Here is an 18,630-nt window from a genome sequence, read left to right as displayed (position 1 = left end):
AAGGATTTCCTCAGGTTCAGGAGTGTTCATGGGGAGTGTTGATCATCCTTCCAGAAGCACATGTGTGAGGTCACACTGATGTTGGAGGAGAAGGCCTGGCTCACAGTCTCCGCTCTGATTGGTCCCAAAGGTGTTGGATCAGGCTGAGGTCAGGACTCTGTGCAGGCCGGTCCTCCCGCACCAAACCGGCTCGTCCGTGTCCTTTTGCCTTTTCTTTGTGCACTGGTGTGCAGTCATGTGGGAACAGGAAGGAGCCATCCCCACACTGGTCCCACATACTGGGAACACGAAGGTGTCCGCAGTGTCTCGGTCTGCTGAAGCACGAAGACTCCTGAAGAACACCCCACACTATAACCCCCCCTCTACCAAACTTTACACAGCGCAGTCAGACAAGTACCGTTGTCCCGGCAACCGCCAAACCCAGACTCGCTCGTCCATCGCCAGATGGAGAAGCGTGATTGGTCAGTCCGGCGAACACGCTGACACTGCTCTAGAGTCCAGTGGTGGTGTGGTTTACACCACTGCATCAACTTTATTTATACCCATAGGTAAATTTGCTTTACAGAAAAATTGCAGCATTTGGCTTCAAAAGCACACATACCTGATAAATATAAACCTCACTGTAACACATTTATAGTACTTTAACGTTTCGAGTCAAAAAAACGATGTAAGGTGTGGGGGACAAGAGACGGGACAAACGTTTCCAACTCTCATCAGTGTCCACTTGTCCAGTCTGCAGATTGTCAGCCACCTTCACTTCTTCACTGGAACATTAGATGGACTCTGTCTGTCCATCCTTTACATCTGAGGTCATGTGACTGCCTGCACACTTTCACCTTTGACCTTGACTGAATCAGTTCATTTTTCCAATTTGTGCTGTTGTTCTGTGTCAGTGTGCAGACCTCTGCTGTTCAGCTCTACAGTATCTTTCACATCGTTCCTTTTTCAGAATCACTTTTATCCCCATGATCACTGCGCTGACTCTCGCACATGCAGCGACCATCAGGAGGGCCTCAGGTGTTCAGGAAGGCAGCTGTGCACAGATGTGGAAAGCAGCTAACTTCTCCTGTTCATTTATTCTAATCATTTATGCCTCACAGCTTCATAATGCCCTCCCTCGTCACGGCTCCTGGCTTCAACAACCCTTCCCGTAGGAGCGCACGGACACCAAAGACTGTTAGCACATGGCTAACATTAGCATTACTGTAGACAGCTCATCACAGTTACTCTGTGCTCTGAGAGCTGCGTGCACTGCTGCTGTTCATCTCTCATCTGCTACCAGCCCTCACTGTCAACCTGGAAACCTCATCACTGACATCATCACCCAGAGAACAAACAAACCAACAAACAAACAGGCGTGTAAACAAAAAACTTTATTTATCAGAGAGAAACAAACAGCAGCAACACTGCCATGGGAGAAAACAAGAGCAGAGGGGGATTCTGGGTAATAACTGACGTGGTAACATCAGCACACACGCACACACGCAAACACACACACACAGAGGAAGTGAACAGAGAGGCTCATGGGAAGCTGTCATCGTCATCTTCAGCCATTTCTTTAGCAAACTCCAGATCCTGCTGCTCACGTTCCCGACGCTCCTGAACGCACCACACGCACACACACACACACACACACACACACGCACGCACACACACACACACACGCGCGCACACAGAAAAAACAGATTGAATGCAGATGACAGGAAGTGCATCTTTATTATTTTATTCTGATTTGTCTCTGTGTAAGCTACAGTCACACGCTGCCACCATGTGGTCAACTAAAGACATGACATCACGTGCTGTGTGCGTGCGTGTGTGTGTGTGTGTGCGTGCGTGCGTGCGTGTTACCTCTGCAGACTCCAGGTCCTTGTTGTACGCTTTGGGAGGAAACCTCATGGCCTGCAGGAGGACAGAGGGAGATTAGCATCGGGGTGATCGACTCTTAAACCTGAGGTCGTGTAACCGAGCGGATCCCCGGGTCCTGCTCCTCCACCTCCTCCTCCTCAATCTGCTTTAATGTGAGGAGGAGGAGCAGGAGGAAGAAGCTGCTTCCACAGATTTGACAAGAAGGCTTCCAGTCAGACCTCTGCTGACAGGAAGTGACAGAGCTCGCAGCATTATGGTGATGCAGAGCAGTCTGTGGGCGGAGCTTTTGTGATTTCACATTCTTGTGTTGACCTTGAGTCCTTGGGTGTGAGAAGTGTGTGTATGTTCAGGTGCGCTCACCTTGACCGACATGTTGTGGATGTCGAGGCAGAAGGAGATCCTCTGGTGGAACGCCAGCTGAGGCTCTCGGGTCCCATAGATGTCCATGGTCTCCTTGGACTGGACGAAGCCTTTCTCGTGGTTGATGCTGGCCTCGATCACGCCGTCACGGATCGCCTGTGACGCAAACACGCAGAGGTCACACAGAGGTCACGAGGTCGGCGTTAAAAAGGCGGCGCTGAGCGCGTCTGTTTACCTTGGCAACGATGAACTCGGCGTCCTCGGGACTGTCGAGCTGCAGCTTCTGAGCGATGTCGGCGAGGGAGATCCGAGAGTACGAGAGGCTGATCATACGCACACCTGCACACACACACAGATCAGTAACACACTGAGCGCGGCTGATGAGCAGCGTGCTGTGTGACGGCGGCGTACGATTGGCTCACCGGTCTTGATGACGTTGTGTCTGAGGCGGATGATGAGCGTGTACGTCCCGTCGGCCTGAAACTTCTCTCCAAACTGCTCCAACACCTGGTTAAACTTGGCCAGGTTACCTGTCCTCACAGCTGCACACACAGATACAGGAAGTGAACAGAGAGGCTCATGGGAAGCTGCGAGTATCTGAAGGTAGGTACACCACTGTGTTAGCAAACATTGTTCCTCCAATCAGAACCCATCGTTTCGCCATAACTCTACGGTCACATGATCAGGCGTGTGTGTGTGTGTGTGTGACACTGACCCTGTGTGAGCAGGAAGTAGGGCATCAGGGAGCGTTTGAGTGACGGCTGTCTGAACTGCAGGCGGTCGGGAATCTCTCCCAGCAGCAGCTCCACCACGATCAACAGCTTGTGGACCTGAACCGGAGCCGATCGATGCTTCAGTGATCAATACCAGACACCGATACCTGACCGTGTGTGTGTGTGCGTGCGTACCGTCTGTTTGAAGCCCACGGCGGTGTGCTGTGGAGCCTTCCTCAGAGCGTTGGTCAGAGTCCTGCGAGCCTCCGAGTACTCCAGCTGGATGGCTTTAATACGACCTGTGTGGGTCACATGACAGGCGGGTGAGCGCGGCGTCATGGCGGGGACTCGCCTGAGCGCCGCGGCTGTGAGCTCACCTGTGTAGTAGAGGTATCGCGCCCACTCGTTGTTGTTGGCGAGCTCGGGGAACACGGACTTGGACACGAGCTTCTCGGCCTGGTCGTACAGGTTGAAGTGCAGGTAGTTCCTCAGCAGCAGGTTCAGCAGCACCGCCTGCCCGTCGGCGTCGTGCCGGAGGGTCGCCGTGCGCAGGCGGGTGTGCAGGAAGCTGGGGGGGGACAGTCGAGTGACTGGTTGTCTGAGGGTTTGATGTCATCAGGAAAGGAGAAAGGTGTGTACGTACCTGCGGATGATGTCGAGCTGGTTCTGGAACTCGTACACTCGGGCGTGGTAATAGTAGCACTTGGCGGCGACCAGGTCGAGAGCGCGGCGGTTCTTGGAGACGATCTTCTGCAGCAGGTCGTCCGACACTTTCTGCGCCTGAAACACAAACGTCACCGTCAGCACACAACAGAGCGTCACCGGCGAGCACAGAGTCCCCCGGCTCGAGTCCTTCGACCTTCGTCTTCAGCTGTTCGCGCCGGCTCACAAAAGGCGTTTGTGCTGCTGGTTACCGAGGCTGGTCTCTGCAGCTGCTCGTGGAAAAACCCGGAGACTATGCGGGACACACACACACACACAGGTGAATGAGGGGCGGGTCTCTCTCTCACACACACACACACACACACACACACACACACACACACACACACACACACACAGGTGAGTGAGGGGCGGGTCTCTCACACACACACACACACACACACACACACACACACACACAGGTGAGTGAGGGGCGGGTCACCTCAGTGTATCTCTTGTTGTTGGTCAGGTGAACCACCAGCAGCAGCTGCAGGTACGCCTCCACCTCTGGCAGCAGAGGAGCTGCCGCCGCCTTCCCCGTGCGAGGACGAAACTGAACGTCTCCGTCGGCCATCTCCATCGGCTGAGACACACACACACAGACACACACAGACACACACACACCATCTGATCAGGAATCGATCACCTTGTTATAAATAATCAGGTTACTGTTTGATGATGCGGCTCTCAGAGGTCAGGGTTCACTTCCTGTTTGTCATTAATTCAAAGCTGCAGCTCATCTCTGCTCACCTCCTCCAGGAAGCCCAGCAGGAAGTCTCGGGTGGTGGCGTTGTTGGTGAAGAAGCCACAGATGGCTTTGTGGAGCACGTTGGTGTTGAGGCGGCGGCTGGTGGACGGCAGCGCCCGCAGAGCGCGGAGCACGAAGCGAGGCTCCTTCCCCGACACGGCCTTCTCGATCTGCTTCACGTGCTCCTTAATATCTGGGGGGGGGGGGGGGGGGGGGTGACATTAGCACCAGTCACATGACCCACAGACCTCGGCTCAGCGCGATCCTCATGTTTACGCCTTTTCATGCGACCTTTGACCTCCATCCATGCAGATGCTACAGAGAAGGAGCTTAGCTGCTTACAGCTGTGCTCATGACAACGCGGCTCTACATCCATGCCGTAAGGTGACGGTTACATCCTCCTGAGAACCGGACGATCCATTCATGTCTCCTGTTACACCTGAGCCGCCCTGATAGGTCCTGGTGTTCTACACAGACGACGTCCTGGGCTTGCATTCATGCCTCATGTGTTAGGGCGGAGCACAAAGTCGAGGCTCACATCAGTCTCAGGTAGGACTGGGTGATACACCGAGTTTTTAAATATATCGATATAGTCTATGTTACGTTATAACTAGACTTGTGGAGCCGCATGTTTGCCTCACTTTCGTCCACTTTTGTCTCTACGCTGCGTTACTCGGCCTCGCCTCTCCTTCACCGAACACAACTCCCCCTCCGCTATCGCGTCACCTGCAGGCAGGACGGACACAGCAGCTATCAAAGAGGAGCTGCTCGGTAAAAAGAAAACATTTGGAGACTATTTTAGTGCTGTCAGCGTGACGTTAACGCCATAACGGCATTAACGGGGCAAATCTCTGTTAACAAGTTACCGCGGATCGCCCCGTGCGGGGCTGGACAGCGTTAACGAGCTACTGTTTTATTTTATTCATGGAGCATTATTATTTAATAAGTGCTGATAATTTATTTCTGAGTAATTTTTCCTTGTACATCAGCGCTGTATGTTAATAAAAGTGCCTGTGTGAGATCTGGGACACAGCTTTGACTAAGAACTCTCTCTTTGTTCTCACTTAACGGCTTTAAAAATATCGAGATATATATCGTATATCGCCATCCAGCTAAAGAATATCGAGATATGAATTTAGGGTCATATCGCCCAGCCCTAGTCTCAGGCAAACTGATGTTTATGTTTATCCTTCATAGGGCTGGGTTTCAAAGATTCATTAAATCCTGAATGATTTCAATATAAATGTATTTTAACGCCAGAATCTCAGGTTAAAGCTCACACAACTATTTCAACAACCACCAAACAGATAAAACTGTAAACGGGAGCAGACATGCAAACACAGAGCGTGGATCGTCCACAGACGCCGTTGGGCTGAAAGCTGCAGGTTTCATCACTCTGACCAAACCTGACTGAACCAGCAGCAGAAGATCAAACTACGCTTCATGTTTGATAAACTCTTTTTCTCTCCTCCACTCCTTATTGTGTCGTACATGTCATTGTCTTTCTTTATGCCACCTGTTCTGACCGGTCTCCCCGATGTGGCGTCTGTGTAATGTACGGGCGGAAGAGGTCCTATTTCTCTGGCTGTTACGTCCTCCACAGCTCTCTCTCCCTCTCTGCACTCAGAGACCATCAAATCTGTTTTCTGGGGGGGGGGGGTTCTGGTGCCGGTGTCGTGCCAAAGTAGGTATCCCCGACAGAATTTGTTTCCCCTGTGCTGGGAGCAGGAAGTACTGATGTTTTCATTTTGTGAAAAAGGGAAAAATTAGCATCGTTACGTTAGCATTCAGTTTGGGGGTTACAACAGAGAATTATATATCAGATGGGATTATTTTAATAAACCATTAACATTTTGGCTGATAACTATTTTTATTCTCCTGTAACTTTACTCTATAAAGAGCTAAATCCTCCAAAGTTTCAGGAGTAATGCGTCATAATAAGAAGTGTTTGTGAACGAAAAATCAGCAATGTGGGACACTGTTTGTTTGTGATTTACACAGGGGGAACAAATTGTGGCAGGATCAGCCTGATATTATTTGTGTCCCACTATAACTTCGTTGTGTAAAGAGCTAACATCTCCAAAATGTCAGGAGTAGTTAGTCATTACAAGAAGTGTTTGTAAACTAAAAATCAACAATGTGGGACCCTGTTTGTCCGTGATTTGGACAGTCCAGCGTGTGCTCCCGACGCAGGGGAAACAAATTCTGTCGGGGATACCTAGTTTGGCACGACACCGGTCTGAAGGGGAACGGGGCCCGGTCCGGACCCGCGAATGGGAGAGGTTGGTGTCGGTTTTAAGCTAAATGACGCGCAGACTCTCTGGGGCTGTTAGCCCCTCATGCTAATAGGCTAACCGCCGAGCTGCCGTGACTCTCGGTACCGGGCCAGCACAGACCCCGTTCCCGGGTCTGTGCTGGGGGGTATCGGTATTGGTGTTTGAAGAGTTTTACCGTCCAGGGTCAGGCTGTCCTGCTCCTTTGGCTGTTTGGCCGCATTAGCCGCCTCCTCTTCAGGCATCTCCACGTCCTGCGGCTCTGGGCCCACCTCCTTCGGCTCCTTTGGCTTCTCTGCCTTCGAGTCCCGGTCCCGGCCTCCCGCCTTGTCGCGTCGTTTGGCCGCGGTCTCCTTCATGCTGTGTCTGGGTGGATGAAACCGAACCGAGCTGACCCACAATGACTGGACACTATTCTGTGGCGCAGAGGATTCTGGGATATGACAGGCAGAAGCAGAAGAGAGCGGAAACAGCAGCGCAGGCTCGATAATCGATCACAGATGTGTGTGTGTGTGTGTGTTCCTGTCTAGCTATCTTTGTGAGGACCGAAATCTGTCACTTGTGAGTCACACACTCACTGGTCCTCACAAGTTTGAAGACCTTTTTGAGGCTCAAAATGTGGTTTTAGTGTCAGGGTTACAATTAGGTTATGGTTAGGTTTAGGGTCAGGGTTAGGCATTCATTTTTAATGGTTAGGATTAGGCTAAGGGGCTAGGGAAGGCATTATGTCAATGAAGGTCCTCACTAAGATAGCTGAACGGGCTTGCGTGTGTGTGTGTGTGTGTGTGTGTGTGTGTGTGTGTGTGTGAGAGAGATGTGTTTTAGTGCGTTGCATTGATCCGCGGATTTCTGACCCTGCAGGGATCCATAGACTGTGCCGAACACACTGTGATTTCTGATGTTATTTGAATATGAAGTGGCGAACATAACGATGGTGTCTCTGTAACTTTAGAGTCAGAATAATGAAGTCAGAATAAGAGTAAAGACATGAACTCAGCAGAACAAATGGTTTATTTCACGCGTGGAGTCAGAATGACGGCTGAGCTCACTGAACACAGAGGACACAGTTCAAACAAACAGGGCTGATGGAGAGCCAGGGAACAGTTCTCTGAATCACACGTACCGCCTCAAACATCTTCAAGAAACCAAAATGCAGTGTTGGGAAGGTTACTTTTAAAATGTATTCCACTACAGATTACAAGTATTTTGTAACGTATTCTGAATACTTTGGATTACTTAATATATTATCATGCTTTTTACAACTACATGAATGTACTATTGCTGTGTTATTTATTACTGTTACTGAAGGTTACTCGTCACACCAACTAGATGTTTAAATCTTAATATAAATGAGTAACAGTAGGTGGACATTAGGTAAGGCTGCACTTTTTGCAGCGATCTCGTATAGAAAACTATTCCACGCGTATATAAAACAGGTCCGCGGCTCTGAACCGTAGTAAAGGGACCTCTGGCTGATACGTCGGGTTCGTGTCGGCTCGTAGCTGAAAACTAGCTTTACTTTGTTGTCTGGGTCACTTTGCTAGCAGAGACAGAGAGAGGCGTTGAAAGGCTGCTGCAGCAGAGCTTATTGTTTCAGAGGAAAACACGAACACGGTGTACAGTCGAGTCTTAATAGCTTACTTACAGCTGGGCTCGTCAGGCTCTCTGTTTGGCTGCAGTGGTTATTATTATATTTACATGCTTCCAGCTCCCGTTTCTGCTCCGTGACAGCTCGTACCTTTCCTTTTTCTCCCTCCTCGCGCTCACAGACACATCACGGGTATGGCAGTCCATTCTCCCTGCAGCACGGACTACACTGCCCATCAGGCTACATTCTTTAGGGCGATGCCTGTAACACTCTGCCTGTTGCCTTCATATTAAACAATTTTTGTGAATAATTTTTAAAAAATATTTCTTCCAATCATTATGCTGCTGCAGGTAGGGGTGACGTGGGCCGTGAGACTGAGACATTAGAGCCTCTTAATGCGTGTTTGTTCGGGTTTCCACCGGCGTGGAATTACCAAAAATAGAGAGGACATAGCCGAACATATGAAACAGGAAAAGACCGCCATGTAATCCATTTACTTCAACAAAGTAACTGTATTCTGAATATCATCTTTTAATTGGTAACTGTAACGGAATACAGTTACTCATACTTTGTATTTTAAATACATAACGGCGGTGCATGTACTCAGTTACTCCCCAACACTGCCAAAATGCTTCTCTAGAACTTCGAGGCCCAATATGTCTTTGTGTGGGTGAAACCATAGGATGATGACCAATGACATTATGGCATTATATTAAGAAAGTCTCATGGTGGTGTCAGGAAGGTCAGAGTACTTCCTGAAGAGCTTCACAGCCAAACGACCGTCCTGTGATTTTATATCTGTCTCTGCTGACGTCACGCTGCAAAGGCACAAAGCCTTCAAGTGGAGAGCAACAACAGTTCCCTCGTCATGATTCATTTATTAAAAAGAAAAATATTTCCCCTGCTGGTGTAAAAACCACTCAGGGCGGTCCTGACTGTGGAAGCCACCTGAGGAAGAGCTTCAGGGGATCCTAGAACTTCCTCAGTAACCTCTCAGTGACCAGTTTTACATTCTCACGCATCCCTGCGGCTTCCTCACAGAGAGGTCAGCCCAAAATCAAAATCACCATCTGCCCATACAGCAGCATCACCTCTCAGGTGAAGGGGCCGCTCACAGTGAAATGTGAGCATGTGTAGTCTTTGTGTACCTACACGTTCTGCTGCACAGCCATGCTGTGGTTGGTGAAGTTCAGAAGAAAGGAAAACTGCAGAACGAACTTTGAGGGCTTTTGTTTATTGTTGGTAACCAGGTCCTACTGCAGCTCTTCGTGTTTTCTAAGCACGGCTAGCATCCTGTCTAGAACCAGTTTCACGTGTTTCTCCTGCAAAAAGTCTGAACTGGTACCACTCACTTCACCAGATGCACCTTGTTTAGTTCTCTCACCTTTGATTGGGTGTGGTGCTTGTTCTCGATTGCACTCACCTGTCACACATTATATAAGGACTGCATTCACTTTTGGCTCACTCTTTCTTCACTTCCACACGGGGCGGCAGCTGAGGTGAGGTTCTATTTGGGTTTTATTTTATGTATTGTTTAAGGGAATGAGTAACTTAAATCTCTGTTTTCCTGTTTTCTTTCAGCTGTGGCAGTCTATGAGTGTCTTTGTTTCCTTCCTTCTTTGCCTTATTTATTCGAGAATAAAAGGAGAACCCTGAGAATAATTCTGAATTAGATGGCTGCTTATTCTTCTTCTAACCGGATGAGCCCATGATGCTGATTGCTTAAGCCCTGAACCTTCCTTCCTTCAAAACATGGTAAGCGTGTCGTGGAAACTAACAGTTGGTAAAGACGCAAAGTTTCGGTGTTTTTTTTGCTTCAGGCTGGGGTCCTTCTGATGTTGTTTTCCCCAGAGCCGATACTTAGAGGAAGGACGTCATCCAGGCTGGTTCTGATAAGGTACCAAGACCAAACTGGATCTGCACCACCACCGGGACCATGTCGGTGGAAAACTAGTATCAGACATCTCTGAGAAACTCAGATCACATCGATCTAGGAGAACAAACAGTCTCTATAAGGAAGTCACAGGAAAGTTTGAGAGTCCTTGTGAAGGGCTTATGGGCTTGTGAAGAGACTGAGAAGGTTCTAGGAGGACTTGAATATGTTGTAGAAATCTTTCACAGGACACTCTGAAGACGTGCTTCAGAAGGTTACAGGGTTCTCAGAGGAAGACCTAGAAGTACATGATCACATTCTAGAGAAGCTTTGTGGTTCCTTAGAGATGCTGAGTGTCAGTGAGGTATTGCATTGCATCATTAGGGAGTCCTTTATGTGCTTTTGTAACTTTTGGAGGGGAGCAACTGATCAGAAGGTACCTGGAGTCCCGTGGGCACCTGTGGGCAAAGAATGTCTGTGAAGGTTCTCAGTCATCCAGGTCATCGTAGTCAAAGGAGCTTGCAAAGAAAAGCGTCTGGACTTCTTTAAGTTACTTGAAGACGTTTCACCTCTCATCCGAGAAGCTTCTTCAGTTCTAAGGTCAAATGGTGGAGAGTCCCAGATATAAACCTAGTGGGAGTTTCCCCCCACAGAGGGACAAAAGGACCCCTGATGATCCTCTAATCACCTGAGCCAAGGTGTGAAACTGGGTGTGGGCCCCAATCAGCCAGAGTTTCGGGTGTGTTCATTGTGAAACCTGGCCCCACCTTATCATGTGATTTCCTGAGGTCAGATGGCCCAGGATGTGAGTGGGCGTTAAGGCGTCTGGGAAGGATCTCAAATCTGGATTATAGATGGCAGAGAGTTGGTGTCGTAAGCCCCGCCTCTGTTCAAAGATGGTCGCTCACAGTGGACATAGATGCTTCTTTCACTCCTCTTTCAAACCATCTGTCCTCTCTGTCCAAAATGTGAACATTGGCATCCTCGAAAGAGTGTCCTTTGACCTTTAGATGCAGATGGACTGCTGAGTCTTGTCCTGTGGAGGTGGCTCTTCTGTGTTGTGCCATGCGCTTCACAAGCGCATGGCACAACACAGAAGAGCCACCTCCTGATTGGGGCCCACACCCTGATTGGCTCAGGCGATTAGAGGATCATCAGGGGGTCCTTTTGTCCCTCTGTGGGGGGTCACTCCCACTAGGTTTATATCTGGGACTCTCCACCATTTGACCTTAGAACTGAAGAAGCTTCTCGGATGAGAGGTGAAACGTCTTCAAGCAACTTAAAGAAGTCCAGATGCTTTTCTTTGCAAGCTCCTTTGACTGTGGGCAAAGAAATTGCTCTGGAAGTCATTACGGATGTCTTTGAGGGAAAACACAGCTGTGGGTAACTCTAGACAGGCATTCAGGAATTCCAAAAGGTCATCATGAAGTTGTCTTTTTGGGTTTATAAGGATTTTTGCTCTCCAGTAACTTCAGGTACTCCAGGTTTCGGCGTGTGACCGCCTGGTTCTGGCGGATGTAGTAGGCCAGGTAGCAGATGAGCATGAAGAGCCAGAGGAACATGGTGACGAGTGTCACCACATCAGTGGTTCTCCTCACAGACAAACACAGATCCCAGTCCTCCATCAGCACAACCAGTGGTATCCCGACAGCTCCTGTAACACCACATCACACAGTGTCAGACCATAAATCAGTGTGTAGCCAAAAGTAAAGAACAAAATGGTACAAAAGAAGGAAAAATGATGTGTTGTGTGTTCTTTGTTCAGCACATCTGCTGAGAGAAAGCTTACCGAGGTTTGGGAGATCAGAGGTTGCACAGACAACTTCTGCTAGTGAGGTCGGGTCCAGATCCAACTGAGGCATGGACATCTAAACACAAACAGAAAGTTGTAATGACTTTGTGTGAACTACAAACACACATCATTGCATCTGTGCACACCTCCATCCTGCAGTCACAGTGCCAGGGGTTATGTGTGAGGTTGGCCTCAATCTGCAGACCGCCGAGCACCGGCAGCTCCAGCGTGGACAGGCGGTTGTACGACAGGTCCAAGAAAGTAAGCGAGTCCAACCCACGGAAACAACCGTCTTCAAGTGAGGAGAGCTGAGGAGGGCGAAACAGTATGATCCTGCTGTGTCTTACTGGTATTAAACTGGTGCATACTCTAAACTGGTATGAAGAGCTGTTCACTACCTGGTTATGTGACAGGTCGAGCTCATCGAGCAGGAACAGACTGGAGAACGTGTCGGCCGCCAGAGAGGTCAGCAGGTTTTTATTCAGAAACAGACGAGTGGTGCGGTTCGGCAGGCCGATGGGTACCTGAGCGCACAAACACACCTGGATACTGTGAGCGCACGGATGCCGTCTGCTAAAGCTTAAAGAACATCCTCATCCTGCCTGAGAACTTAAAGTCAGGGGTAGTTTCATTCTCGGGTTGGAGGTTTTCACAGGTCATTCAGAGGCTAAAGTCCACCTGAAGCTAGGAAAAGCAGCCACACACGCACACGCACAGACACACACACACCTGGGTCAGTCTGAGTCCACTGCAGCGGACCGTCAGTCCTCCGTCTGCTGTCTCCAGTCGGTGGCAGGCGCTGATAGTGGAGACTCGGTTGCCACGACGCCACAATGCCACAGTGAGCGGTGATGTGGCCGACACCAGGCTGAGTGACGTCAACACCAGAAGAAGAAGAAAAAGGAGGCGGGGCATCCTCTGCAGTGAAACATCCACCACAGTGGAAGGCATCGGCAGCAGGTGCTTGGCGTGGGACATGATGATCACAGAGTCGACTTGTTACTTTAACTTCCTGTCACATGTTCAGCTGCTGGCGGCCATTTTGACTCGGTGTAAGCAGCAGGGAGCCGGGGGTGGAGCCTGTCTGCAGAAAAACAGTTCAAAGTTCAGCGGTGCCCCCTGCAGACTCCAGTCCTCACACTGATGTTTGTTGGAATAAAGACTCAGACGTCAGAAACACACCATCACGGTCAGCTGATCAATAATCATTATTAACTTGTTGTTAACACTGGTTACTGATATCAGGCGCCGGGAGAGGAAGTTTCTGGAATAAAACAATGTTGTAACAAAACAGCAGGAAAACAAAAGATTAAGGCGGGGATTACACAGAGTGAGGAGGAGGAGAACAAAGGGATGAGAAGAAGATAAAGGAGACGGATTCATGAAGCCAACGAGGAAATGAGCAGATTATCAGATTAAATCCTCCCACAGGGATTAAGAAAGAAGAGAGAAGAAAAAAGAAGTTAACCTTCGAACCCTTTAAAGCTGCTGGTCTGTTCCTCTGGGCTCCGCTACACCGACGAGGCTTTTACTTTGAAACTTTTCATCACTGTGGTAAACGTAGCCTTTGTTCACAGCTACAAATTCGAGTTCTTACTGTTAGCTGGATCAATAAAGCCTCAGATCAATAATAATCAGTGACATTGTTCATGTTTTATTGATCCGGGTAAAAAATCTGACTGAGATTCAAACTTCCTGTTGTCTCAGCACTCATGTAAAAGGAGGAATTCTGTCATCCTGTCATGTGACTCCTCTTCCTCAGTGTTTTCTATTCAAAAGGACTCTTCCTGTCCTTGCCTTTCACAATAAAAGCCTGTTGTGCTCTTTCAGTAGTGAACTGTTGTTGATAAGAAACTGACAGGATTACAGTGAAGTGACCTCCAGCTGACCGCAGGACTACATCCATCCACGCTCACTGTGAACACAGCCCAACACTTGAGCTCCTCCACCCACTCAGAAGCCTCACACTCAGAATCAGAATCAGAATCAGAATGGGTTTATTGCCAGATGTTGAGGTTTACAACATTAGGAAATTGCTGCGGTGCTTCAGTGCAGACAATAAGAATTAAAGTGCTATGTAGAAAGAAAGATATGTGCATGAGATATACATGAGATATATACATGAGAATAAGAATTATGAGTGCTACGTAGAAAGATATATACATGAGTGCAGGTGGTGATCAGTGCCAAACATATATACATGAGAGTAAGAGTTATGAGTGCTACGTAGAAAGATATATACATGAGTGCAGGTGGTGATCAGTGCCAGACATGAAATGATGCAGTGACACAGCGTAGGGTCATGTGTTAGTGGCGGGGACAGTCATGTGGTTATTGTTCATGAGTCCAACAGCAGAGGGGAAGAAACTGTTCTTGTGGCGAGAGGTTCTGGTGCGAATGGACCGGAGCCTCCTGCCTGAGGGGAGCAGGTCAAACAGACTGTGTCCAGGGTGAGAAGGGTCAGCTGAGATCCGAGCTGCACGCCGCAGTGTCCTGGAGGTGTACAGGTCCTGCAGAGATGGGAGTCTGCAGCCAATCACCTTCTCAGCAGAGCGCACAACACGCTGCAGTCTCTGTTTGTCCCTGATAGTGGCTCCAGCGTACCACACGGTGATGGAGGAGGTGAGGATGGACTCGATGATTGCAGTGTAGAACTGTATCATCGTCCGTGTTGGCAGGTTGAATTTCTTCAGCTGCCTCAGGAAGTACATCCTCTGCTGGGCTTTCTTGATGACGGAGGTGATGGTGGGCTCCCACTTCAGGTCCTGGGTGATGGTGGTACCCAGGAAGCGGAATGAGTCCACAGAGGTGATGGGGGTGTCAGTCAGGATGATGGGGGGGAGTGGGGCTGTGTGCTTCCTGAAGTCCACAATAATCTCCACTGTCTTCTGGGCATTCAGCACCAGGTTGTTGTGGCTGCACCAAGACACCAGACGTTCAACCTCCCTCCTGTAGGCAGACTCGTCCCCGTCCGAGATGAGCCCAATGACGGTGGTGTCATCTGCGAACTTGATTAGCTTGACAGACTGGTGGGTGGAGGTGCAGCAGTTGGTGTACAGGGAGAAGAGCAGAGGAGAAAGAACACAGCCCTGAGGGGAGCCGGTGCTGATGGTCCGGGAGTCCGAGACATTCTTCCCCAGCCTCACGTGCTGCTTCCTGTCCGTCAGGAAGTCAGTGATCCACCGGCAGATGGGATCAGGCACATTCATCTGGGAAAGCTTGTCTCGGAGATGGTCTGGAAGGATGGTGTTGAAGGCAGAGCTGAAGTCCACAAACAGGATCCTGGCGTAGGTTCCTGGGGAGTCCAGATGCTGCAGGATGAAGTGTAGGGCCATGTTGATGGTGTCGTCTACAGACCTGTTGGCTCTATATGCAAACTGCAGGGGGTCCAGGAGGGGGGCCGTGAGGGTCTTGAGATGGGAGAGAACTAGGCGCTCAAATGACTTCATGACCACAGATGTCAGAGCCACGGGTCTGTAGTCATTTAGTCCAGTGATCCTAGGTTTCTTGGGGACAGGGATTATGGTAGAGGACTTGAAGCAGGCAGGCACATGACATGCCTGCAGTGAGGAGTTGAAGATGCCAGAAAACACTGGGGCCAGCTCGTTTGCACAGTGTCTGAGGGTGGCAGGAGACACACCGTCTGGGCCGGGAGCTTTCCGAGCATTCAGACTCTTAAACTGCTTCCTCACATCTGCTTCATGAATATGAAGAGTTGTGGTGGGAGGAGGTGGTGTGAAATCCTCTTTTGTGTGGGGTGAGGAGGGGGGTGTTGCAGGTGAACAGTTTGAAGGTGGTGATGGCTCTATGGAGGGGGGAGAGGTGGGGGAATGAGTGTCCAAAGTGCCTCTATTGTTGGGGTCGTTGGAGGTGTGAAGGCTTCCTGATGGCTCGTCTAAACGGCAGTAGAAGTCGTTAAGGGTGTTGGCCAAGAGCAAGTCATCAGTGGAGTGGGGGGTTTTAGGCTTGTAGTTTGTAATATTCCTAAAACCTTTCCACACAGAGGCCGAGTCATTCTCTGAGATCTGCTGCTGCATCTTCTCAGAGTGCTGATGTTTGGCAATGTCCACTTCTTTAGTGAACCTGTACTTGGCCTCTCTGTAGCAGTCCCTGTCTCCGCTTCTGAACGCCTTTCTCTTTTCCAGCCACAGCTTTTTGAGTTTAGGAGTAAACCAGGGTTTGTCATTGTTATAACTCACCCTGGTGCGTGATGGCACAATGCTGTCCTCACAGAAGTGGATATAGGAGGTGACAGTGTCCGTAAACTCGTCCAAGCTGTTAGAAGCAGCCTTCATTGTGTCCCAGTCTGTGGTCTCCAAACACGTGCGAAGCTCCTCCACAGCCTCGTTGCTCCACAGTTTTTTGGTCCTCACGACAGGTTTGGAGAGCTTCAGCCTCTGTCTGTACGCGGGGATTAGGTGGATCATGACGTGATCAGAAAGTCCGAGTGAAGCGCGCGGCACCGCGCGATAGGCCCCGCTGATCGTGCTGTAGCAGTGGTCCAATGTCCTCTCCTCTCTGGTCGGGCATTTAATATACTGCTTGTATTTCGGAAGCTCATGGCTCAGATTGGCTTTGTTAAAGTCCCCAAGAGCAATGATGAGAGAGTCCGGGAATGTCCGCTCCGTGTGGAGAATCTGCTCTGCGAGTGCGCACTGAGCTGCTTGCGCATCCGCGTCTGGCGGGATGTAAACAGCGGCCAGGATGAATGAAGCAAACTCCCGCGGAGAATAAAACGGTTTGCAGTGAATAAAAAGATATTCCAGAGAGGAAGAGCAGTGCTGAGCAATCACTGTTACATCTGTGCACCAGCCACTATTGATGTAGAAGCAGACACCTCCACCTTTGGTTTTACCGGAGAGAGCGGCCTGCCGGTCCGCGCGCAGCAGATGGAAGCCCTCCAGCTTGAGCGCGCAGTCCGGGATGTTCTCACTGAGCCACGACTCCGTAAAACATAAGACACAGGAGGAGGCAAAGTCTCTGTTCAGTGTACTGTAACAGCTGCAGTGAGTTCATCATCATCATCATCATCATCACCTGTGCTGAGGTCGTGAGCAACGCTTCACAGCAGTCACATGACAGACCACAAATGTGTTTTTGTATTCATCAATATTTATCATCATTATTTGAACATAAAGCGTCACGCTCCTGTAACGCTGATATAATGTGTGGCCATGGAAACCGTTCAAGCCCCTCCCTGACAGGGTCCTGACTCAGGTGTGACCCTGACCCAGCCGCACTGCATCCTGATCACATCCCGGCCCAGACTTCAGTTTGATGTTGGCATGGGATCACAGACTAAAGCTGACTGTAGGTCAGTGATGGAGGCCGGCGGCGTGCTCGCCTTCCCTGTGTCAGACGTTTACTCCTGTTTTATTTGAGGTCAAACGTTTTAGTTCAGACAACAGGCCGAAGCACAGACACGTCCAGAGGACTGGTCCTCTGTGACATCACCAAACAAACAGAGATCAGAGCGCTCTGGTCTGACCGCACGGACAGGAAACGGGGCTGTCGCACGCTGACAGGACGCACGCGCCTTTGTTTCATGTTTGATCTGCTCAGAACAAAGTCTTCACCCACAAATGTAAAATTAGCAACAATATTATTATATTATTATTATTGTTGGTGTTATTATTATACAGTATTATTTTAATATTATTCTAAACCCTGTTTCAGCTCCATCACCACCTCTGTGGACCCACTCTCAGTGCTGTCATGATATTTACCTCCATGCTAACCTTGTATCTCCACTAAGCTGTGCAGCTGTCAGTGCTGCTCACATCCCAAATGTTTCAGAGCTTTTTGGTTTGAAGCAAGACTGTTACCATGGAGACGCATCCTAAAAAGCCAGAAACCGATCTGTGACTGCACAAACAAACAAACAAACAAACAAACAACAGCAGGGCTGTACTCACATGCTGCTGCTCCAGACACAGACGAACAGCTCTGACAGGGCAGCGACTGAAGACGAAGCTCCGCCCACAAACGAAATAATAAATACAGTCAAATAAATAAACGACAGGAAAACTGCCGCCCACCAGAAACAACGTCACGTGACCCCACGGAGGGAAAAACTGTAAGAAAAAAAATCTGTTAGAAAAAAAACATAATTAAAGAAATGAATAAATGACGTCAGTGTGGTTTTATAAAAACACCCGTGAGAAACTCAATAAACAAATGCAAATAAATCAATAACACAATCGATTGCCTAACACTATCACTAGTTTCACTTTGCTCTTATACTAACAGCGTCATCACGTTTCTGTCCCTTATTTTACCGTTAAAATCATTTTACCTTCAGTTTTCTTTATTAGATCTCAACTATAAAATCATCAGAGTGAAAACCTTCAGCGACATAAACACGACCACGAGGGGGCGCTCTGCACTGGCCTTCCTGCCGAGACCCAGACTCTGGCTGGAATCAAACCAGCAACTTTTCACTGAGCAGAGCGAGTGTGTTCATCGCGACTTCACCGAGCGACTGACGGCACTAAAATCATCCTTCACGAGCACGCGGACTAATTAAATACCGATCCAACGTGTGTTATTCAATAATACTGAGCCATGGCTCCGAGTACTGCAGGCACTCCGTGTTGGTAGCACATGCAGTACTTATGTCAGTACTCACACAGTGCCCGGGGGCTGGTTCGCTTCCTGTTTCTATCAGGCAGGTGACAGGTGTCCGGTGGGCGGGGCTTCATGCACTTCGTGCCGC

At 49.3% G+C, this 18,630-nt stretch overlaps 2 protein-coding genes across 3 annotated transcripts; both read right to left on the bottom strand.

Annotated features, from left to right (window-relative positions):
• Positions 1-1,358: 1,358 nt before the first annotated feature.
• On the bottom strand, positions 1,359-7,109 carry psmd3 (proteasome 26S subunit, non-ATPase 3). The gene is made up of 12 exons (XM_085404985.1): positions 6,841-7,109; positions 4,392-4,582; positions 4,084-4,224; positions 3,583-3,719; positions 3,317-3,507; positions 3,135-3,238; positions 2,942-3,056; positions 2,649-2,768; positions 2,462-2,565; positions 2,227-2,382; positions 1,849-1,899; positions 1,359-1,599 (listed from the first exon to the last, which is right to left on the bottom strand). The coding sequence occupies exons 1-12, from the start codon at positions 7,019-7,021 to the stop codon at positions 1,522-1,524; spliced, it is 1,569 nt and encodes a 522-aa protein (XP_085261111.1). The 5' UTR covers positions 7,022-7,109; the 3' UTR covers positions 1,359-1,521.
• A 4,134-nt stretch (positions 7,110-11,243) lies between these two features.
• On the bottom strand, positions 11,244-18,618 carry LOC146672383 (leucine-rich repeat-containing protein 3-like). 2 transcript variants are annotated; one of them, XM_085404984.1, is made up of 7 exons: positions 18,544-18,618; positions 17,831-17,989; positions 12,645-12,999; positions 12,314-12,439; positions 12,062-12,223; positions 11,913-11,991; positions 11,244-11,777 (listed from the first exon to the last, which is right to left on the bottom strand). In XM_085404984.1, the coding sequence occupies exons 3-7, from the start codon at positions 12,891-12,893 to the stop codon at positions 11,545-11,547; spliced, it is 849 nt and encodes a 282-aa protein (XP_085261110.1). In that variant the 5' UTR covers positions 12,894-12,999; positions 17,831-17,989; positions 18,544-18,618; the 3' UTR covers positions 11,244-11,544. The 2 variants fall into 2 exon arrangements, with proteins under 2 accessions (XP_085261110.1, XP_085261109.1); XM_085404983.1 differs by lacking the exons at positions 17,831-17,989; positions 18,544-18,618 and adding an exon at positions 13,392-13,732 and having other exon boundaries at positions 12,062-12,439.
• Between the last annotated feature and the right edge of the window lie 12 nt (positions 18,619-18,630).

The sequence above is a fragment of the Rhamphochromis longiceps genome, linkage group LG4 (assembly GCF_057381845.1).
Source record: "Rhamphochromis longiceps isolate RC_006_pf linkage group LG4, R_longiceps_female_GT1.1, whole genome shotgun sequence".
Lineage (NCBI taxonomy): Eukaryota > Metazoa > Chordata > Actinopteri > Cichliformes > Cichlidae > Rhamphochromis > Rhamphochromis longiceps.
This window is presented reverse-complemented; position numbering and strand designations above follow the sequence as displayed.